The 24,732-nt window shown below is 37.5% G+C and overlaps 2 protein-coding genes across 2 annotated transcripts in view; one reads left to right on the forward strand and one right to left on the reverse strand.

Moving 5' to 3' along the window:
* The first annotated feature begins 1,380 nt into the window (after window positions 1-1,380).
* The window catches only part of LOC135697033 (uncharacterized), a 39,904-nt gene continuing 16,552 nt past the window's right edge, over window positions 1,381-24,732 (forward strand). Inside the window, exons 1-2 of the mRNA XM_065216606.1 lie at window positions 1,381-1,497; window positions 1,934-2,131. Coding sequence (XP_065072678.1) covers window positions 2,068-2,131 — 64 coding nt within the window. The 5' untranslated portion in view covers window positions 1,381-1,497; window positions 1,934-2,067. The remainder of the gene's footprint in view (window positions 1,498-1,933; window positions 2,132-24,732) is intronic.
* Window positions 4,440-5,092, reverse strand: LOC135696987 (histone H2A). Its single transcript, XM_065216530.1, has one exon. The coding sequence runs from the start codon at window positions 5,081-5,083 to the stop codon at window positions 4,709-4,711; it is 375 nt and encodes a 124-aa protein (XP_065072602.1). The 5' UTR covers window positions 5,084-5,092; the 3' UTR covers window positions 4,440-4,708.

Here is a 24,732-nt window from a genome sequence, read left to right on the forward strand (position 1 = left end):
TTATTTCATGCTGCAGGTTGTATTGAGCAATGTGTATGTGCTAATTAATAATTACCGAGTAAACAAAGATGTTGGCATTGGACAGAAGTGGTAATAAATCATTATGAAGAGACTGTTAAAGTCGTGTTGGTTGTATACCCAAGTTAAATCTTGATCGTGGAAGAGGAATCCTGTTTTTAGATTTTGATACTATGTTTCGTTTTGATCAAACTGGTACATCCGAATAACGTGTCTGGTACCTAAACAAATAACAAAACAGACTCGTCGTTACTCGCTCATTAAAGCGCAATTTAACAGTACTGAAATGATCCTCTTTGGTGCATTTCAGTGTTGTTCAGTTTCTGGTACAAAATTATCTCGGTGAGTATACATACTTCCACTTTCATTTGAAAATTTGGCCGAATTAATTCTGAGAAAATTAGTTACAAAAGTTTTAGTATACAATAATTGTAAAATGTGTTAAACCAGTTACATCCGAACTAAATTTCAAATGACCTATAAAGATCGAAAATCGGTCGTAAAATGGCAGAGATATGTGCAAAAACATTTGCATGTTTTTCAAGGGTGACCCCAAACTTATGATCGGGATTGTACCTACCTACGCAAATAAAGTAATGAAAATTTATTTCAAATTTTATTTAGGCCCTAGGTCCAATAACTTGAGCACTAGTGCCATAACTGGTACACTTCCCGAGCAAAGCTGGAAATCAAATTGAATTCAAAATGTGCTGTTATGATGTAACTTATTTTGAATACTCTAGTAGATCTCATTTTGGCTGACTTAACGGTTAACACAGCAAAAATGAGAGCAAAATTTTACATTGTTGAATCAAACGGAAAACTGATTCTTCTTTCAATGAAGTTAAGTTGCTTTCATTTAAAAAGTCTTGGCTGCATAATGAAAGCACAATATGATATCTTCTGTCGCGACAGTTGAAATCAAAATTAGTTTTCATTATGATAGGAACTGCAAACTTTAATATCGATTTGCTTGCATTTTGTTAACCGACTTTGCTCGGGTTATCCTACCTAGTTATTATTAAAACATTATTATTCATTATTCTGAATTTCCATGGAAATAACACTACGAACAGACATTTTTAGTTATTGCTAATTAACAATTACTAATAGCTAGACGTAAGTCGAACCTATTAATTTTAAAACAAACTACTACTATAAAGAACCTTGCTATAAATGTATTACAACAACCTTCAGGACGACTAGGTAATGGCGCTCTTTCTCCAAAATTTGCTTAGTATATCCACCTCCACCCATTAGCATAAGAAAATTCTCTCTTCATCGTTTCGAGTGCTCTCTCGCACTAAGAACGACGTAGCCTATACTCAATCATTGCTCACGCTCATCCGCGGAGAAAACTATCGCCGTCGTCGAGCATCGAACAAAAGCTGCCCGCTACGAGGCGCACAGTCTGTCGTCGGTCGGTTGCTTGTCCTCATCGCGTGTGGCGTGTATTCTGTCGTGAAGCGTTTTCTCCGGGTAAAAAGTCTCCCCCTATTCGGTCAGAGTTAGTCGTCTGCAGCTGTTCTGGACTCACGAAATCCTTCTCCACCTACCATCGCCAGCAGCACTTCGCAGTCGAAGAAAATTCGACCTCTCTTTTCTGGGGAGGGGAGCAGGACTTTTCCACACGGTTACACAATATTCTTCTTCTAACGATTTGGAAGGAAGCAATTCCTCCTGCTGTGAGTATATTGATTGATGGTGTCACTGGGTGTTGCGATTGCTGCTGTGCGAGTTGTGTGAATCGCGTTGGTAGGTGGATTCCCCCCAAAACAGTTGCAGATAGACAGTGTGGCGTGTGCAGATTTGTGTGAATCTGGATTTGATTGGAAAATTATCCATATCCCTCCCAGTTGGAGCGACACGGAGACCCTTTCACGGTACACGAATTAAACGCGTGTGTGATTTCTAGGTGGTGCTGCATTGCGTGGAAGCAACTGGAATAGATCTGACCTGTTTCCCCTGGCTCAGCTTACCGGAAGTGTGTGTGTGTGTGTTCAGAAGTGTTGAAAGATTCCCAGAAAAACTAACCACAAAGGACTTGAAATGGCTGTCCTGCAATCGATGATCCTGGCCAGTGTCCTGCTGCTGTCGTTCGTTGTACAAAGAGGTAAGCGAACCGAGAAGGACAAATTGAATCGATTTTTCACTCGCATGAAGTTTTCTTTTTCTTTTTTGATGAACGAAAACTAGAACACCGCAGGCCGTAGTAGTAGTTCAAGATTGCGGGGTTGATTATTCAATTCAGACTGATTGATGGAAGGACCGCAAACCTTCAATTCAATTATGTCACATTGCATTGCGCTAAACGAATCTGCATCTTGATCTACATTCGTTGCGAGGAAAGCTAAGGGGACACGAATTGCGATTTTTTTTTTCGGTTGATTTAAATAGTTTCAACGAAGGACATGATTATGTAAGAGGATATTTGGTGAGCGAGGGGGAAGCCGACCTGCTGCACTAGTGCTGCCAGTAGGTCTGTGGCGGGTGGGTGGAATGATAGATGATGGTAGTGGTGTGTCAGTGGGGGAATCTATGCGATCGATATCCTGTGCCGTGTGGTGCTTTTCGGTGTGTAGTTTGACTTGCTCAATTTTACCGCGGTACGGGAGCACGTGAGAGAGCACCAGTCACCACGTCGGGCTGAGCGAGTCAATTCACGAGCGGGAGAAACTCAAGTTCTGCATTTGTAGCAAATGTTGTTTGGACGTCTGGTGTTTTGCTGTTTATGTGTACGAGCGTTGAGAAACAGGTTCTGCTGTAGAATGAATTGGCTTGACTGGTAGGGGATTTATCTGCAGTAAATATTCGATACCGACAAACACAACACATAAAACGTGTCGTGAATGTTTATAGACATCTAAATTCCTGGAAGAACTTTGCTACGTCTGAATGTTACCTCATTCTTTCTATTTTCAAGGTCATGCTATACAAACGGTGACACGGCTTTTTGACGTTGGATAACGTCTTTCGGCAACATACGGGGGTACAAAATTGAAAACAGTCATTTTGGATGAGTTACGAAAAATTAAAAGATTTTGAACGATAATAACTCAACCATCTCTCGATAGATTTACGAGATAATGACATCAATCGATTGGAAATATTTCTAGCAATTTACTGAATGTTTCAAAACTATTGATTTCATTCTGTAAACTATTGAAAAATGGTTAAAAGTAAACCATTGTCTAAAGATGGTGAAAATCGATTGATTTTTTTATATTCTTATACTTTCTCCAACTGAGACATCAGATGCGAGTATCTGACACCTCTGATATTTTCTGTTCTACTATATAAGCGTCCAACAAGGTCGCCCGTTCCATCATTGTCTATCCGATCGTCGACCCAGCAGCAGAGCAGCAGAGCAGCGGAAGCAGAGCAACGGCAGCAGAGCAGCGGCAGCAGAGCAGCGGCAGCAGAGCCTGGGGGCGAAAGGGCAACTACGCCGAGTGGGTTGGTGCCAGTGCTCCGGTATACTGGGCCGCCGTCATGGAATGCCCAGCTGCTGCAGTTCTCAGTCGGTCGTATTCACCGTATGCTCCGCAAGGGCAACTACGCCGAGCGCGTTGGAAAAATGGCCCTTTTCAGGGCCACAACATAATCAAGAAAGAGTTTAACGATTAATTTTCTAATGCCTTTCCGACACTTTTTTCATGACTTTCATCGGCCTCCTGATATTCATGTGATTTTGTGGTGGGATTTTTAGCTATGTGAAATTCACATGGTTTTCATCCATTAGATACCTATGTGGTAAATTTTTTGAGTGTGCTTCGGCAATCAAAATAAAGTTTGCACGATGGAAGCGCACATCGTAAATTTCGTTCATTTTAGTAATAATTAAATTGCCCCTCTCCCCCTACCCTCTGGCAGTACATGAAAAGCCTTTTTGTGAGGGGAATTTTTCAAAAGGATGCCGATTAAAATAATGGGTACCATTTTCTGAGGATGAGATGAGAACGATTCGTCATCCATATGAAGCGTGTCACGATCATTCCCAAGGTATTTTGTGTTCACCTACTAACCAGGCTCGGTTTTATTGTTCTATGAGCCCACAGTATAGGCGTAATAATAATCTAGAAGTATCGCTTCAATACGATTAACCGGTTGACTAAGCAAAGAAGACCGGAAAGTCCCAACGGCAACGGTAAATGTTGAGCAATGAAGGAACAATACGCACACCACGATCATTTCTGAAATCTCAACCGTAATTTGCTAATGAATTTCATTCCGCTGCATCAATGTAGGCCATAAGTCCAGGGCCACCGCAGCTCTGCAAGGTAGGGGAAATGGATCTAAGATTGGGCCCATCGCTAAAAATCTGCTATTTACCAATCTTATCTATATGAACGTGTCGTTGGGACGGTACTGATGGATATTTTAGGGCGCTATTGAAAATTTAGTCGTTAGTTTAATTTTAGATATGGATGGAATGATAACACTGCACTGGTTAATTTCTTGGAATTCAAGACACGCCTACACTAATCAACCATCATCGAACTTACTCGATGAGGATATCAATTAACTAGGGAGAGCATGACAGAAAGATTCAACCATGTTTTTAATGGATTCATTTTATCACTCCTTGCGCACCACGAAGGAAACTGTTTTGAAAACGAAACTCTTTACCATCAAATTGGTCGTCCTGAAAAGGACGGATTTTGTTAAAGGGTGGGAACTTCGATCGAATTTAGGCCTTCTTTTCGGTCTTCTTGGGCAACAGGACGGCCTGGATGTTTGGCAGGACACCACCCTGAGCGATGGTCACTCCGGAAAGAAGTTTGTTCAGCTCTTCGTCGTTGCGGATGGCCAACTGCAGGTGACGTGGGATAATTCGGGTTTTCTTGTTGTCACGAGCGGCATTTCCTGCCAACTCGAGAACTTCAGCGGCCAGATACTCCATCACGGCAGCCAGGTAGACGGGAGCACCGGCTCCAACACGCTCGGCATAGTTGCCCTTTCGGAGTAGACGGTGAATACGACCGACTGGAAACTGCAATCCAGCGCGGCTCGAACGGGACTTTGCCTTTCCCTTGACTTTGCCTCCTTTTCCACGTCCAGACATACTGCGAACGACACGAACAGTTCGATGCTGAAACTGTAAGGATGACATTTCGACCGTCGAGGGTGCTTTTATACCTGCGTCGAGTAGTATATTATGAATACAGGGACGGTACAATAAATACTGTGGGTAGCAAAATACTGAAAATGGGATGAGTGTCGGTTGTCTCTACAGGCATGAAACAAGACAGCGTTGCCAGTATTCCTGAATTATTTGATTTTCCAGATTTTCAATCGTCTTGCCAGATACTTACCCAGATATAATTTACTTATTAGTTATTACGTTTATTTCAAGAATTTTTAATTATGTTCCGGATTTTCCCATATTTTTTAAATATGTTGCTTTAGAGAATTTCCAGCCCAAAACGAAAACCGGTTGGACATGAGCGTTTCCGAATTCAGTCCAATAGAGGCGATGGGGGCAAGAAGACCATACGGGGCGAGATGGGCCACCGTTCGTTTGGGCATAATACCTATTAACTCAATCTATTTTTTTTTACAAACTTGTTGAAAATGCTTCTAATATGCATCTTCATGAAAACCGTATCAAAATTCAATTACATGTCTAAGATAATAATGGAAATGTAACATTAGCTCAAAATCTCTAGAATATTATAAGATATGCAGTCAAGAAAACAAGCATCGCATTCACTATATTACATTTTACTGATCCGCTGGTTCTACAGCGAGCAATACACGTAACTGTTGCTAAAAGAACTTATGTTTCTATTTCACTTGATTCCTGCATGTTATTTTCTAGTGAAAACCTGTCAAAACCTTAACTTTTACTAGGGTGCTCATATTGCCCCGTATGGTTGTTGATCGGAGCAAAAACTGAAATTTTTCAAACATAATCATTTATTCAGTCTATCATTCCAAAACCACAACCAAAACGGCCCTTTTCAGGGCCACCAATATTTCGACAAAGAGTTAGTTTTGAAGACAATTTCTATCCAGAATATCACAGTTACACTTAAATTTGGGGACTATACTGGGGTGTGGGAACGCTGGAAGGGGAGAAGCTGTCTCTCTTCGAACTACCAACATCATTCCAAAGCTCCGCCAGGGCGACAGAGTAGAGCAAACCCAACAACATCAGCCCAACAAAACGGCCCTTTTCAGGGCCACCAAACTTTCGCGCAAAAGAGTTGTTAAGGAATATTCCTAAAATATAATATACACAATTAAATACAACACATAACAGACGTTATCCAACGCCAACCCTGCGGTCGTATCTAGTATACAACCCTTCCAACTTTTTTAAGAGCGTACAGCTCGATTCAATGGGAACAAAGTTTCTAATTAATATTAGGTTAATATTTAACAATCGAATTATTTCAAACACACTTACGTTACTTGGTTAGTGGTATTTTATTGCCGGTCGCGGAAACGGGGTCATTCGGCAACTCTCGAATTAACATAAAAGTATTGAAGTATTTTGTTCAGCCGTGTTAACTGCGTAAGTGGCTCAGTTTATCTTTTAAGATTACACTATTCATGTTCATTTTAAATAATGTGACAATTTATGGTAGTTAAGTGAAATATGCGATAGTTTGTCTTTACATTGATATGGTTGTCACAGACAAACAGACATAGCGCATTGAGTATTTTTCGCTGTAAAACTCCGTCACTAAACAGCAACCGCCATCTGGTGACTACATTATCATGGACAGTACGGTCAACAGAGGTTGTATACCACTAACGGTATAAGTTATATTTTTCAAAAGTACTGATAATTTTTCTGGAAAATTACTTTCTCAATGTCAAAGCAGTATCAAGTGAGCTGATTAAGGTTATGCTTTAAGCTATGATGTAATCGTAACGAATTCCATTGATTAATCTTTTGAAACATTATGAATGAATTCAAGATGATAATGGAATTTACAGCCTTAAATCTTTCCATGATAGTTAAAATTAAAATTATTGAGCCCGTGTGTTATGCTCACGTCTGTGTAATGCTTAACCATCAAACGCGTAAATCATGTAAAAGACTTGGATGTGATCTTGGATTCGCAGCTATCATTGTTCCCTTTTTGCACCGACGCTTGATTATTGTTCGGCGGTTTGAAACTCAAACTACAACAACGGTGCCGAGAGAATCAACGTGTTCAACGTCACTTTCTTCGTTTTGCACTGCGTAGTTTGCCTTGGAATGATCCGTTTCGATTACCCTGCTGTTACGAAAGGCTTTGTCAACTTATCGACCTAGAAAATCTCCGGACTAGAAGGGACACAAGCAGAGCCCTAACCGTTGCCGATATCCTGCAGGGAAGGACAGATTGTGAGGCTATCCTGATGCAAATTGACCTGAATGTTCAACCCCGACCGCTCTACGGCCTCTACGTCGCACAAATTATGGAGCATATGGTGCGATTTGCGGGCTGCAGAGATTGTTTAACAGAGTGGCATCAGTCTTTAACTTTCATCGCACCCGTGATGCGTTTCGCCGAAAGTTTTCTTAAATTTTTCGCCGGCAGGAGTAACTGACTATTAGATACATGTTTTTTTCAAATGTTTTTTTTTTTAATATTATGACCATGCTTGGATGCATTTTTTAACTATAGTTGTCAAAGCTTAACATTATTGGGGTTTCATCCCTTCATCATGTAAAACAACAATAAAACAAAATTTACAATTTTTATTTAATAATCGGAAAGTCGTATAAGAACCACTGGGTCTGTTCATAAGCTACGTAACGCACAATTTGGTATATCACATTATGGTATTAAATTAAACAAAGAAGTCCCAACTTTTCCGTGAACATACATCGGTATTTCTCAATTACTTTTCCAAAGGGGCGTATCTGCTTATGTAAACAAAGATTCAAACGTCTATTTGTCGAAATTCTTAGCATTCCCATGCGTTAACACCTGTTAACACCACCATTAGAAAGGATTTCCCCTTATTCTGCACCGCGAGTGAGGTGACTCTCCGTGCAAATCAAATTGAGAGCCACCTCAGTAGTGACAGTGAGTCACCTCACCTCACTTGCCGCACAGAATAGGCCTCAATGTTTCCCCAACAAGATAGTGTTGTTGCTTTGCGTGGACGTGCTGAGAATTTCGATAAATTGACGTTGGAATCTTTATTTAGAAAAGCAGATACGGATCTTTGAAAAAGTATTCGAGATTTGTGGCATCGCTGGAAGGGGGAGGGTGTAGAAAAGAGTTACGGTTCGTTACACTTTGTAGAGGGGGGAGGGGGTGTTCGGCAGAGTTACGCGTAACAATGAAATTCAAAGACATTTAGTAAAAGATCTCAGAGGCAAAATGACGCGTACACACTTAGAAAAAATCCATGTAAATATAGGTGCTGTGAGACTGACATATAAAAGCGTAAATTTTGACATACAATTTTCTAAAAATTGTAGCACAGAAATGGAATTTATGATTTATTTCTGATAATTTATTTGTAGCAAAAATAAATAAAAAGTAATAATGTTTTAAACCAAGGGGTAAGTCACTCAGCATATTGTGCCGAAATTAGATTCGGCACATCTTGAGCCGAGGGGCGCGCACTACCAGGTATGAGTGCGTGATATTTAAAATACATCATAGTCATTTAAATACTTTGAGGACAGTTATCATTTTATTTTAAATACTTTAAGCGGCATTGAAAGTAATCGACATATATTTAACAATTACTAATATAAGGGCAAATAATTTAAATGTTTTGAAAATAATTAAAGTATGAAATATTGTCAGTATTTAAAGTATTTAATGAAATTTATAGTGTATTTAAAGTATTGAAAGCAGTAATGACAAGATTTTAAATATTTGGTCAGTAGGCTGCGTAGTATTGAAAGACTAGTGCGTGCCCCTCGTCTTGAGCACATCCATCGGCACAACTTCGGCACAATCTCGTAAGCATTGGATTGTTGAAAATAAAATGGGAACACTGCTGGATAACTGTCATTTAAGTTGTTCACAACATTACGTGCTATTTGACTGTATATTCAGGAACATCCTCTAATTGAATATACCAGAGGAACGCTGACCAGCAGTTCATTTATAGATCTAAATACGAAATGTACACTGATAAAATTTCAAAGATTGTTTTTATGTGTCCCACACATGAATTTTTGCAATGTGATCAACAAATGATATCTATGTGTCGGACACATACTTAATATGTGTACACATAAAAGCCATGTGTAACCACACATTCTATTCATTTGACTCATAAATTTCATTTGTTATTCTGAGTGGATTCTGTTTATGTGTGGTCACATGAAAATCATGTGGAATTTCACATGGAAATTCGTCAATAAAAATGTGTGGAATTGTATTAGTGTAGGTTCTAGAGTGGGTTCCCCTTGTTTTAAACCCATATATGTCCTTGACCGATTTTTGAAGTTTTTTTTTCAAAAAAAAAAAAAAAGTTTATTAAAAGTTTTCTTTGATTGTCCATGGTTTTAGGACACTTGAAAATTTTCAAAAATCATAAAACAAGAACTTTTAAAAAATCTTTTAAATTTGTCGAACCTCTTAACAGAATCCCTTTATAAAGAGCTTTGGGTGTGTTGGTTTATTTCCTTTAAATTCCGTTATAATTGCATATATTTTGACAGATACGCGTATTTCGTCTACTACTTGCAGACTTCATCAGTGCCAAGTGTTGTTGAGTACATGGCACTGATGAAGTCTGCAAGTAGTAGGCGAAATACGCGTATCTGTCAAAAGATAAGCAATTATAACGGAATTTAAAGGAAATAAACCAGCACACTCAAAGCTCTTCAAGAACTTTTGGTCAAAATTTGAACTTTTTTTAAGGGCACTTTTTTGAGTATTCTTTCACAAAAAAATGGTTCAAACATTGTTTTCTGAGTATAAATTACTTGAAAAACGTTTTAACTAGAAGTTAAAAAAAATGACCGAAAGTTTAATTATTAGCAATTTTTACGTGTCCATATTTTCAATATATCAAAAGTTTCATGAGATTTTTATTTAAACAAAATTAAAAAAAAAACCGAGCAGGGATATTTTGAAATAGTTAGATATACGATTCATTAGTGTATTAACGTCAATCTAATTCACGATCCATCTATTTTTACGGTGCATTTCATCAGTTTTTTTTCTTAAAGAATTTACCCATACGTATCTCAAACTGCTGCTAATTTACAGTTGTCGGTTTTTGAACGGAACAGCTGCCTGACTCACAATTTAATTTGGAAAGGTTGTCGAATAGAAACAGGTTACCGACAATAGTCACTTAAGGTTCAATTTACTTTGATGCATTTTTAAAAATTCAAAAGCAGTTTTTTTCGACGCATTATTTTAGATTGCAAAAAGCTCGCGTCATTTAGTGTAAAATATCAAAAGGAATCGAATAGTGTGAGCTTTTTGCAATCTGAAATAATGCGTCGGAAAAAACTGCTTTTGAAATTTTCCAAAAAGCATCAAAGTAAATTGAACCTTAAGAAGCTTAGAGCGTGGTAAAAACGGTTTACAACAGTTTTTTTTTATCATTTCGACAGTGAGCATTCATAAGGACCTATGTCGCAAACGTAAACAGTGTCTTCTTCCCCTAATTTCTCGTAATTCTAAGTCTATCCAAGTCATGCCTGTCGGATTTCTCGCCTCTCTTCATTTTGTTCGCTGTTTTCGATCCACTCGTTACTACAATTGTCTGAAAAACTGATCCTATTTTCTATTTTTTTTTACAACGGCTTGCTGAGATCTCAGAAATATTTTTTTTAGCATCTGTTTCGAAATTGAAAAGCATTCTAACCAATTTATTTTCGACTTTTCAAAAGGGAGTAAACTTAAATATTTTACATATTTTTAATTTGCTATATAATCTACTAGAACTGCATTGGTATTTCTCACTTTATTTTGTTATTTGTTTGCTGATTATTATTATTTATATATTTATTATTATTTGTATTTATATTTATATATAATTATTTATAGATGTATATTTTTTTATTATTATTTGTATTTGAATTCATATTTAATTATTTATATATTTCTCTCATGCCTACAATGCCCACCGCATTTGGGGAAATCTTCAAAGTTTTCTCCACAACTGACCACTTTGTCAAGCAGTTTTGGCGTGACTTTCTACCAGCTATTTCACAAAACTGGACTAACTAATTTCTATTTTTTATGAAACGCACGTTGGCTACTTTTCACGTGGTTCTAGAGCGCATAATCTCAAAATAATGTTTTATTTCAAAGTTCGAGTGGTAGTAAACGTAATTTTAACTGCTCGAATGAAGTGGTTAACTGGTGCCGCTTTGTCGCTTTAGAACAGAACGTTCACTGGTTCACCCTTTCCTTCGAGGATTTCGGTCAGCTTGATGAACTCAACCACCATTCTGACAAGCTGACGAGCAGTTTTGTGGCAACCTTCTACCAGCGGAGCAATAATTTGCAAATTTTTCAAGCTTAGCATAATTAATCATATTGTCGAGCAGTTTTGAGTCGACCTTCTACCAACAAATTTACGGAAATGAAACAATAAATTCCAGATTTTTCAAGCATATCACAAATAAGACCCTATTTTCTCGAGGTTGTAGAAGAAAAAATATCAAAATATTGTTCCACGTTAAGTTCGAGTGGTAGGAAACGTCATTTTAAACTGCTCGAATGATATGATCCATTAAGACCCTATTTTCTCGAGGTTCTAGAAGCAACAATCTCAAAATATTGTTCCACGGCAAAGCTCGAGTGGTAGAAAACGTCATTTCGAACTGCTTGAATGATGTGATCCAACACCAGCTAGTAGGGGAAACATTCCCTTACCTGATGATGATGAGTTAGCGGTTAAGACAAATTGTCGATTGAATTGAATACGTCGATTTGAATAGTTAGGCTTCTTTTTTCCTTTATTTAACGTCGGTCTCTGTTCCGCAATCTAGTGTCAATCACCGACGGACATCGATTGCCATCCATTGACGGCAATCGAATGTGCAGGAAGGCAGCTTCCACACCTGCGTAGGATATCGCACCCATTCATCAACACACATGGGGCGGGACCAACAGCTTTACTTCCCTTCCGAAGGAAGACGTGACCAGAGATTTTTATGCCTCAGAAAAATCCCACCGACCTCGGCTGGGATTGAACCCAGACCCATTGGGGTGAGAAAGCAGTCACGCTTACCACTACACCACCGGCGCCGGCTGAATAGTTAGGCTTGATATGATTAATAAGAGACACACTATTCTCGCCGAATCCGAGCACTCAGTAGGGATAAGTTTGACAACAACCTGTAAATGACAGCTGAAGCTTTGCATGTGATCTAAGTTCACGATTGCAGGAATAAAATTCACAATTATGGGTTCAAAATTCGACTTTCTCGATCACATTTATGGGAACAAAGTCATGAATTCGAAAGAAATAGGTAGTAGTTCAGCTTATCGTGATTTTTGTTCACGAATACTGGAACGGTTTTTTTTTTCGCGTGGAACATACATTTGATTTGGAACGTACATTAGATTTGATAAAGAACCACAAATTGTTGAGAAGTTGTTAAAAAATCTAACACTGCTTCTTGAATTCCGTCATACGAGTTTCAATTCCGTCCAAACACATTGAAACAATTGAATTCACTAGGAGCGCTTCTTTTGTTTTTAAAAACCATGGATGTTGTTAAAACCACTGGGCTCAAAGTCCGATACCCATGCAGCCACAAACGTCAACGACACTGTTCTAAGTGACAAATGACAGGCAGATCTATATAGAGAAGAAGAAAGGGGAGGAAAAGTAAAAGAACGTAGAGCCATAGTCGAAGATCTATAGTCGTGTTCAGCATAATAGTTATTTTCTATTTAATAAAGTAATACCAGAAATTTGTATTAATACTAGAGGTGTAAAATTTATTATTGATTGCTAAATTGTATAATTTGAACTAGTGATGTTAAATTTGTATCCCTTATAGCCACTTAAACAGTTTCGTCAACAGGTTAAGCACGTTTTGCAAACAAACTGCATTATAAACTATAATCTGTAAGTAACAGTGATTAAACCAATTGATGATTTGCCTCTAATAAAGATTATTATTACAGTTTGAGCTGTACACAAACGAGCTGCTTCAAAAATTTAGTTTTATCGTGCTAAACGATCCGAACAGATGTAAATATTCATGTTATGCGTTCTTATAGACTTTGTTTTGTAGCTTTTGAACTAAACTTTCGTATCATAGATATGATTGATTCGTTCACGTCGTAATCATTGATACAGAGGAAATGCCGGCTTCGGCAATACCTTAATCTGTTATCGTCAGGGGGTAAACCTAGTCAAATTTGGTCAATAGATGCTCTGAAACACAACCCGAGCAGAAACGAGTATCTCGATACCATAAATTGGTATCGATGAGCATGACATAAGAGGTAAAATACCAAAAAATAATACCAAAAAAATGTTCCCACAATTTTACAATTCCAATACCAAATTAAGATAATGCAATACCAAAACAATACCACACAGGTATTCTTTTGGTATCCAAATATCAATGTTTGGTATTTACAAAGTATTTTTCATGTAATTTTTTGGTATTATTCCTTGGTATTTTACCTCTTATGTCATGCTGGTCAATACCAAATTTTGGTATCAGATCAGAATGAGGTATTCATTAGTTATTTTATCCTGCTCGGGAATGTATCCTCATGCTAAAATTGAGCTCTCAAGGACGTTGTTTACCCTGATAATATGTCAAGGTATTGCCGAAGCCGACATTTCCTCTATTTGATCCTGATGAATGTGGGCGTCTTAGTGGAATACCTGTATAATGAGAGAGAGAAGGATTAGTATTTTCCATTTAATTCCACTACTTTATTTGCTTATCCTTGACAGATACGCGTATTTCGTCTACAATGTGCAGACTTCTTCAGTGTCTTGTACTAATACTCGACTGAAGAAAAACATCGCATTTACCGAATATATATTAACACAGGTACATTTTCACTTAGAAACTAGGTAAACTTAAATTTAATTTTCTATAGGAACAGGTACTCCGCTGCTTACTCGTTGATGTGTCCTAGGTAGTAACTTGAAAAGCCATGTGTGTCCGTTTCCTTGAGCCCTGTTGAGTAAAGTTGAATTACGTTGTTTGTTAATCTCGAGGCTTTCTGCAACATCCAATTTCCATGGTGTAGATACGGTTCGTAAAATCGTTATGTCCTCCGTCGATAGTTGGTGATCCTCTGTGAAGATGTGTTCTGCAACCTTTGATTTGAAATCATATGTTAGGCCTTTTTCTTCTTGCTTTTTGGCCTTAAGCAAAAGCAAAGCAAAGTTCTATAGAATGTATAGAAACGTCAAAGTTATCCGATGCCAGCGCTGCGGCGAGTAGTTCGCGGAACTGATTATATTCAAATCAACCGTTAAATGCGTGAACGAAGATACACAATGAAGAGTTACGTCTGTTTGTCTGTGCCTTGACAATGGACCCAGCACAGCAAAATAAACGATTTGAGCCCGGGACATGCTGCCTACTGTCAAACGCTGCTGTTGATATAGGCCTTGTCACTGGCCTGGCTTATACCGAAGTTGTGCTCTTACCCATATCAACATGATCTCTATCAATGTTTCATATCTGTATGGAAAAAAGGACATGTACCTACTTGCAGTCATATGCCCGAGCATATGCCATAGTCATATTTAATCCAGTTGATTCTCACGTCTATAAAACCAAATGTACGTACACAGCCAACCAGAACAACTCAGCGACTGAATTCAATTGACTCAGAGCATTTTATTTCCATACGAAATTTACTCATATTTGGAAAAACCTGCAGTTACTGATTAGGTATGAGTAACTGCAGCTTTTTTTTTTAAATGTGAGTAAATTTCGTATGGAAATAAAATGCTCTGAATCAATTGAATTCAGTCGCTGAGTTGTTCTGGTTGGCCGTGTATGTCTAATGCGTACTAATTTATCAGGCCATTCTACGCGGCGTTGTTAGATGTGAGGTGACTTTCTGCCACCAGTGAAGTGATAAAAGTCACCTCGCGTGTCGTGAGAATCCATTTGATTAGCACGGCAACTCACGTAACACGAGATGACTATCGTCACTTCACTAGTGGCAGAGATTCACCTAACCTCCCCCGCCGTGCAGAATAGGCCTGCATGTCTAGACTCAACCGCAACACATTCTATTCAATTAGGTTTTTCCTCAGCTTTTGCCTACAAAGTATAAATGAAGCTAACGTAGTTGCCAACTGTACACACACCACTAGTGTGGCAATTAAACTCGATATGAGCTAAAATAAATCCACTAACTGTATTTGCTTCTGTACACGGTAACCGAAAAATACTCAATATTGACTATAAGGTATGGGATCATGCACTTATTACATAAGATTTTTCTAGGGACTTTTCTATCCCAGCTCCTCTTAGTAAGATCTAACATCGATCATTAACATGTTTGGTTTTCTTCATGTTATTCTTCATGATTTCGTATTTCTGAGATTCCCTGCCTCACTTGTAAGAAAATGCAAGAGAATTTATTTTCAAAATTCCTAGTCCGGACCCGGAATCGAACCCAATCGAACGTAATAAGTATATGGTCCTTATGCATTTTTGGGGGAAAGTGGGACTACCCTATAAATGATTAAAATTTTACTCATAAATTTTTTATCGCAACAGAAATGAATAAAAGCTATTTATTTTTGAGGAACAGTTATTCGAAAATGGATAAAAAATTTACTCATTTTATGGGTAGTCCCATTTTCCGTTAAAAATTCATACTGTATAGTCATTATTGAGTATTTTGCGGTTATCGTGTAGAATGAAAATGTTACATGTAGGTTAAGGGACGTAACGTGTGCAGTGACAAAATCGGACACTTTCAGGGATTGTAGTTAAAAAGAATCGCTTGTAGGAATTCCCATTCTGCAGATTTGATCTTCAGAAGCTTTAGTTGTCATTCGTGGATGAGAATGCTTACTTTTTAATTTCAAAAATATAAAAAAAATTTGGCGATTCATTTCCTCTTAGACCACAACCCGCAATGGCGGTGGTGAAGCATCTATGTGCATATCAATAAAGACATCAGCTTAGCACAGTGGTGCTTATCTAACGGTCCACCGGCTGCCCTCCGAATGAGTTTATGCGGCCCGAAAAATGCGCTCAGCCCGTGGACCACGCGGCCCGCGGACTGGTAAATCATTTAAAAGATGTTTTTTCATCTAATCTAATCTAACACCAACACAGCCAGTTCTTGAAAGCATCCTGGAAAATGATATATATACCTACATCATTTTTCTTGTCTATTTGATATATGTTTCACATCGAAGATGCGTCACACATATCAAAACGGCCAGGCCTACTGTGCAGCATTTAAGGGGCAAGATGATTCAGAAAACATCGGGCTTATTTATATCGAAGATTTAAACACGATGCTTCAGAATCCAATAAATGGATGAAACGTGGACATCTCGTACCGTACGTTCCAATTTTGGGCATTATATGATTGGTTGGTCGTTGGAAGCATCAAACCTAGAAAGGTTAAGTGATGCTCCATTTTCTTCTGACGGTTGGGACATGAGCACTAACTCTTGTCCTAGCCTTTTATGGCTTATGGCTATAGCGCCATTACTCGCTTTCTGAAAAGAGAAGATGGAAAGGAAAAGGAGAAGGAGAAAGGGAAAATGATTATGTAAACTCTATGAACATAAACAATATTTTGATTTGAAATATACAATATAGAAATGCATAACGACGGTGGTCACTACCCGAGTCTTGTCACTATTATCAAATCATAAAAAGTAACAAGCACTAAAATGTAATCCTTGATTACTGGAAAATTCTCATTCCCTAGTTTGAAGTTGTCACGACTAGGGACTAGGGTTCGGTGGTAGATCTTATACCAGTAACGCACCACAAAAAGGTGATCTCCCAACGTTACTGATTTGAAAAGATAAAATTTAGAAAATGGAACGAACTCACCAAATTAAGCCAATTGAACCTGAAGGCTGCCTGAGATAAACAAATGTTCGGTTGTATGTAGTCGATTTTTGATGTGCATTGGCTAGTCTTTTCGTGGCTAATAGTCAGGTTCAACGCTGCGACTCAACGACTGATGGAACTAATGATGGGACGCCTTGTGGAGGTTCTACTTGGCTTCGGAACAGCTTCTCAACGGCAAATAATAGGGACTGAGGAACTAGAAATTGTCTCCTGGGCCTGGTTTTGACCAGATCAGCAACCGATTATCTCATTTAAAAGATGTTTTTTCATTAGATTTATTTATTGGGTACCTGTATGGTATTAATCTTCAAATTATAAACAAGAGGAAGCTTTACTCAAGCACTTTTGTGGTTTTCGGTTTCAAGCTTGGGTCAGAGTCGAAAATGAATCCGAGTTGAATCGGGGGGTCGACGTCAGCTCAAAATTAGAGTGAAAATTGGGAAAGTCATAATTTATGATGCAGTTTACTTAAATGTCTGCACTTTCTTCATTTTTTTCCGCACTTCTTCGAACTCCAAACCTTTTAATTTCATTAGCGAACAATGTAAAACAAACGAAAATGAATCCGAGTTGAATCGGGGGGTCGACGTCAGCTCAAAATTAGAGTGCACTTTCTTAATTTTTTTCCGCACTTCTTCGAACTCCAAACCTTTTAATTTCATTAGCGAACAATGTAAACATTTGATTTTGACAGCTGTGTTTCTTCGGTTTCGTGTCCAAGCAAAACAATTCAGCAATCCATTATTTGCTGGAAACTCAACAATGTGATATCTTGGTTGCTGAAATCAGTAAGTCTAGAATTTACTGAACTTACCAGCAAAACGTGTTATCTGTCAAAAAGATGGTTTTGTTTTGCCCATGGCCAACATTATTTGCAGTGATTATTATTTGATGAATCTAAGTTAATTTTACGATATCTTTGTTTTGCTGGATGAATTGCTGGTTCTGCAACTCGGCAAAAGCCAGCACAATTTTGCTGGTTTCCAGCAAAATAAAAATAGTGTGGGATACACCAAGTTCTGAAATCTCCTTCCAGCAAAATGAGTTGCTGAAAATGGTCCAGCAACATTAATTTTTCTGAAAATACAGCAGACACATTGTCAATTACTGAAAACCCAGTCAAGGTATTGCTGGAAACCAGTAAAAATTAAATGTCATATGAACTTCTATTTTTTGGGATCACTTTCATAATCTTTTGCTAAACAAAATATATGGATCAGAAATCCTGCTGTCAGATAATAGTGTCTGTTTCGTAATAACTACGGTGAGATAAAGATTTTTTTAAAGAAAATACTATCTTTATAATGAGACTGTCTTCATTTCTAAATCGTTCAAAGCATTCGACAAGATTATCGGGATAAATTATCAACGAGTCGAAGCATATAAAGATGGCTGCAAATTTTAATATATTGTGGATTACATCATTATTTGCAAATAATGTGTGTGTATGCTGGTCACAAATGCCTTGCCAAATTGATTATCTAATAGTACGTTCAGACTACAGAGTTATAACGCTGTCCAGACTGGAGAGTTATAACATGTTATAACGGTTGTCAAATAATTGCAACATAGAAACCACCATCAAGATAGCGCTATAACATGTTATAACTCTGTAGTCTAATAGTACGTTCAGACTACAGAGTTATAACATGTTATAGCGCTATCTTGATGTTGGTTTCTGTGTTGCAATTATTTGACAACCGTTATAACATGTTATAACTCTCCAGTCTGGACAGCGTTTAATAGTACGTTCAGACTACAGAGTTATAACATGTTATAGCGCTATCTTGATGGTGGTTTCTGTGTTGCAATTTTTTGACAACCGTTATAACTTGTTATAACTCTCCAGTCTGGACAGCGTTTAAACGTACTATAATAGTACGTTCAGACTACAGAGTTATAACATGTTATAGTGCTATTTTGATGGTGGTTTCTGTGTTGCAATTAGTTGACAACCGTTATAACATGTTATAACTCTTCAGTCTGGACAGCGTTTAAGCAAGTGATGTGAATTTCGCGAATAAACACGAGGAAGATTGATTACAGCAAAACTTTCCATATACTATCGTCATAGTTAATTTTAGTAAACAAACTAATGAGAGACTTTGTCAAAAGACCTTCTTTAGAGATGAACTAGCCTAAGGCTAAAAATCTCTTTAATTTCGCTTTAAAAAAAAGACCTTCTATTCTCTCAACAAGCTCAACTGAGAATCATTTCGTTCGATTTGGATTGCTGTGTTTGTTTGAGCCCAATTTATCCGCAATAGAATTCTCACGAATAATAAAGCCCGGTTTGGACGATGCTATTCGACTCTGTATTCGATGTTGAAATCTGTTGAACTGCGAATTGATCGTCGAACTGAACCGTCTATTTCGGGCTTGGGGACAAACTGCAGTGGGATGACATTGTGACGTAAATTCTTTTAGTGAATTGTTCAGAAATCATATATTTTTGTTTAACCTCGCAATGATAACAAAAAATTAGCAAGAATATTACTGGATCTGTTGAATATGATGTAAACAAAGCTAGAAATATGAACCTTGAGAATAAAAATAGCTTTTTTGATTTTCAGTACTAATGTACGGTGGACGCAGGGGTGGACGTCACTAATGTGTAGAAACAGTGAAACATGATCACTGATTCTTCGTAACTTTGCCTGCGTGCTTCATCATCCAATTTTGTGCAAGTGTGGAGTGTATTTGCCACTTTTTATGTTTGTGTTAAACCTGGTTCACACGGATTGAATCGACGTTCAACTCACTTGAACTGCGAAGTAAACGTCCAGTATGTTGGTTGATGTCACACTTGTTATATTATGTTCAATGCGTTCAATGCAACGTCAACTAACAGATCGCAGGTGAGTTGAATCTGCTCACTTGAAATATGTATTTGAACTTTTACAGAAACTATTATTAGCGAATTTGTTTATTATTCAGTTCCAACCTGGTTCGGGTATCAAGATCGGCTCTGCTTATTTTCTGACAAATGTCAGTTTGATAAATTGCTTTTAAAACCTGCCTCAGGTTTACGCAGAAACTAGCAATAGGGTAGAGCACTACTTCAGCATAAGCGCCTATTACCGTCATATCGAGCAGAAACAAGAATTTTTTTTAATGATTTCAATGTGAACGAAGCAACCAAGAACGCACATGATGAATAATTCCACCCGTTTTTCTTGAAAACAAAAGAAGTGCTCCTAGCGAATCTATTTTTTCTGTCTTCATCCGTATGCAAAAGTGAATTCAAAGATTTTTCAACGTATTTGGACGGAATTGAAACCTGTGTGACGGAATTGAAATCAAGAAGTAGAGTTAGATTTTTAACAATATCTAAAAAAAAAATGTGAGACTCTTTATCAAATCCAACAGTATGTATGGAAAGGTAAAATAGTTTTCGAAGTAATTTTTGATAGAAATATTCCATTTTTTGTTCAACCTGAGTACCGCGCGCCACACAAAATCGAATAAAGGTTTAACCTTAGTTTAACCACCATGCGTCTCCAACATTAAAGGGGTGATACATATAGTATGTCACGCTCTAAGAGGGAAGTGGGGGTGTAATGTTTTGTGACAGGCAATGCAGTAGGTATAGGATTAATGGTGATAAAGGGGGGGGGGGTTAATCTTTTCGCAATTTAGCGTGACATAATTAAAGTATGACCCCAAAGCCAATTTCGCGCTTGTTTTCGGTTCGCGCTCATGTGCAAAGCATGTGCCGTTGGATACCTATTTTCAACGTTTTCACTTCTAACCCATACACCAGCTCAGTAACACTAGTGGTGATAAGCTCCAACCGGTATTATCCTCGGATTAAATCCCGAACAAGAATGTTCGACTGTTTTTATGTCGACAATAGAGCTGATCAACACGACTCTAAACAAACATTTGGCAGATCATCCAAACAGGGTCGGTATTAAAAGTTAACGCGAGTTGGAGCTTACCGCCCTAGATGGCACAGAAATCAATCACTTTGATCCGCTACTAATGAAATGTAAAAAAACTTTGCCGTCGCCGCCAGTTGTTGTCGCGTAGGAGAAATGAGAATATTCACATCCACGGGTTAGTCACCCATGCCTACTCAATCAAAACAAGTTTAGATTCAATTTAGTCGATCAATTGACGAATACCAACCGAAGGAAGATGCGTGTGCAAGCTAATATAATTGTGTCAATTCAATTTTATCGACCATTCCGTAGGAGATGTTGTGGCACAGTCGTGGTTCAACGTGACGTCAAACAGTCCGCACATACGGTGTGTCGGATCGCATAATGAATCTGACGTTCGGTCATCGTTTTGATTAATTTAGATCGAATGCGAGAAACATATGTGCAAATGGTGTATCATTTCTGTTGCTATCATTTCTCGTAGCTTAACCACATAAGAAACGCTCGATCAAGGTCAAGTTTTCTATGGTGAATAAATTTAGCTCGTCAATTAACACTTCCATTAATAACTTTTGCTGGCAGTCGTCTGCTTAGGTCAAACAAAATACCGCAGCCAGTGACAAAAAAAGTCAATAGTTTAATGAAAGGCTGGAAAAATACCGCAGTTGACTTAGTTTCTGCTGGTCGTTGTTCAGGTTTGGCGTTGAACGTTTTATCGCTTAGAGTGAGGAATCTTGCCGATATTTTTTCAAGCATAAAGCATGTGTGTGAAAATCGGTGAGATAGCATTGGCAATGCCGGTATTTTAGAAATAGGTTAGGTAGTCACTCTTCTGCTCCTAGTTCCCCTATCATCCGACAATTCAGAATGCGTCCAATCAAAGCAATTGGTATCTAATTTGGTCTCGAATTCGCTCAATCAATGAAGATACGACGCAAATCAAGTGAAGCGTGCCACTTAGAGGTTTGCCACTGAGAAGCGCAAAACGAGAGACTCAAGCATGATGATTTTCGATGAATATCATTTTTGCTTGCTCCACCAATCGATTTCAAATCAAGTCCAGATCATTCTCTCAAAACTTGAGCTCATTTGGTTGTGACCGCATACTTCGTCGGTGGTCATACTGCACTGGCCCTTGAAGTTTATATGGGAATTACTATTCTATTCTATACTCGTTCTATCCTTTCACCATAATGATTTATGGATTTGTATTTATAGGAAATTTTATCAGCTAAAACTTTGCTGAAAACTACATTTTAATTGTAATTAATTATTAATTGATTAGGAAGATGATATCCCTCGTCATCATGTGTTTCACACTTAATTTTGCATTTATTGTGAAACACATCCATTTCCAGTGTGAATCTTTTGCTATGAACCATGCCTGAGCACTATTGATTCGAATTGTTAAGAATTCCATAAGAACCACTTATGAATTTTAGGCACATGAATCGGTATGAATTTCTTTGATTCGCCTTATAAAAAATAATGTTGACAAAAAAAAATAATAAAAAGGAGCAGACTGGAACGAATTTTGGAAGTTGACATTACAGGGTCTGTGTGTTGACCACTCGTCTTTCAACGATTGCAAAAAATAAATGGTTAAAGGCGTATAAGAGCTAACTCATGTTAGATGAAAATCATTCATAAGTCACGCTCTTGAAAATCAGTAAACCAGTTAACCGGGAAACATCCGGGAATTTGAAAAGTAACTGGGAAAACCGGGAAAACCCCGGGAATTCGACGAGAGAACCTGGAAAAATAAATTAATCACACAATAGAAACAAATTTTTACACCAGAATTTCAGAATAAACCTTTAAAATGAGTGATTCTTTACCAAATGAATGTTTTACTCTGTTTGCTGCATATTTGTTTTTCAGTGTTCCGTCTTAATCTTTGTTTTTAGAATTTAATCACTCAGCAATATTTCAAATTGATTTTTATCGTTTCAATTTCAGATGTAAAGTGCATGGGCCTTAAAAGAAAATATTGAAGATGCTAGACTTTGGAAACAAATATTTGTAAAAACCGAAACTGAACTATCCTTTTCTGGGGTTTTAATTTTCGTTATTTAAAATTCTCTTGATATGAATTCCACGATTAACTTGGAATTTTGCTCTAAATTATCATAGAATTCTTCTTAAATAAACCAGAAAACATTCGGCATAATAATTACCGTATAATTCTTTTTGGAATTTCCTTGAAAACCCCTTCTAAGAATTTGATTGGAATCCTTCTTAGAATTCCCTTGAACCTATTCGGAGACTTTGATTCCTTTGAAATTCTTTTCAAAATTTTGTTTTAACTCTATTCAAAACAGCAGAAATCTTTCGCAATTTTATTTAGGAACCCCTTGGTGCATTTACAGAATTTCTTTCTAATTACACTAGTTTACAGCATTTTTGAACTCGGTAAGGTGATGATCATTTCCAATGCAAAATCCTACGCTGAATTCAATGCCGTGGTCAGAAAAAATTAAAGTAGAGCCATTTTTGAGATATACAAAAATTTTGATTTTTTGAATTTTGGAAGAAAGTACGATTATTAAAATGTCAATATCTTTGGAACTAGTGCACCAATTTTAAATCTTTTTTCATGAAAATGAAGTTAAATAAATTTGCTATTGTTCACTAGAATATTATGTCTTAATTAAAAATTTAATTTTGAAGTCATTTAAAATTTACAGCATTTTTTTTATTTTTCCTGCGAATTTTCCATAAAAATCTTGTTTTAATCAACATTTTTAATGGGATAAAATGATTCAAAAAATCATTCCATAATTTATTCGTAAAGTCCATTAAAAACTGGAGAAAATGAGCCTTTAATGGATGAAATCGGTTGGAAATTGTCGAAGTTATGATTTTTTTTTGTAAAATCATGGAAATTGAATGTTCCAAGATTGGCCGTTGTCCCGCTCCTAGGTTCATGCACCACTTCCAGTAAGCCTTTCTGCGGACGTGTACGCATACGGTGCATTTCACTTACACTACCAGCTGTCACGCAAAATTAAATGGGATATTTTCAACAATATAATTTACGCTAGTGTTTGTGAGACCGCTCAGCGAGAACCTAACGCAACCAACTCAATTTGACAGCTTTCTTTCTTTAACATTGCTTAACGATGTATACGACAAAACGTGAATTCAAGTGTAAAAATGATCCTCAAAAGTTTTGTTACGCGTGTGGCAACTATATATTTACAAAATCGGTCAATTTCACTGCTTCGTTGCAAACTGCATACAGGCTTTATTTTAAAATTGATCCTGGAGACTTTGACGAACCGTGGATTCCAAAAGTATTATGTAGTTCGTGCAAAACGTGCTTGGCTAGGTGGATGTCAGGCGCAAGGTAAATTGATTTTTTGAATAACTTTCATATAAACAATTTATGTACAGCATGGTAGTGCTTTGTTCTTTCCTGATCGACATTATCTTACTTCATCTATTTTTGATAAGTGTTAATGGCTTACTTACTAACTCACTTATTTGTTATCTGTCAGTCGCTATTTGTCCTTTGACATGCCCACCATATGGCGTCGACCGTTTTTTCATGCAACGGATTGTTATTTCTGCTTGACAAAAGTTAAGCAACAAGGACGTCACAAAACAGTTGAGTATCCACAAGTGGCTTCTATGACAAAACCTGTTCCACATTCGTAAACGGCTTGTTTGAAGAGTTTGGTGAGCCATATGATCCAGCTGAATGGCGTTTATTCATCGATAGCAGCAAGTTGAGCTTGAAAGCCGTTTTACTGCATCAAAGGAATGAGAAACCTTCTATTCCATTAGCTCATGCCGTTAATATGAAGGAAACGTATGAATCAATGGCTCTATTGCTCAATTTGATAAATTACA

Source organism: Ochlerotatus camptorhynchus, unplaced genomic scaffold (assembly GCF_037179485.1).
Source record: "Ochlerotatus camptorhynchus isolate MF236.1 unplaced genomic scaffold, CSIRO-AGI_Acam_v1.1 ptg000064l, whole genome shotgun sequence".
NCBI lineage: Eukaryota > Metazoa > Arthropoda > Insecta > Diptera > Culicidae > Ochlerotatus > Ochlerotatus camptorhynchus.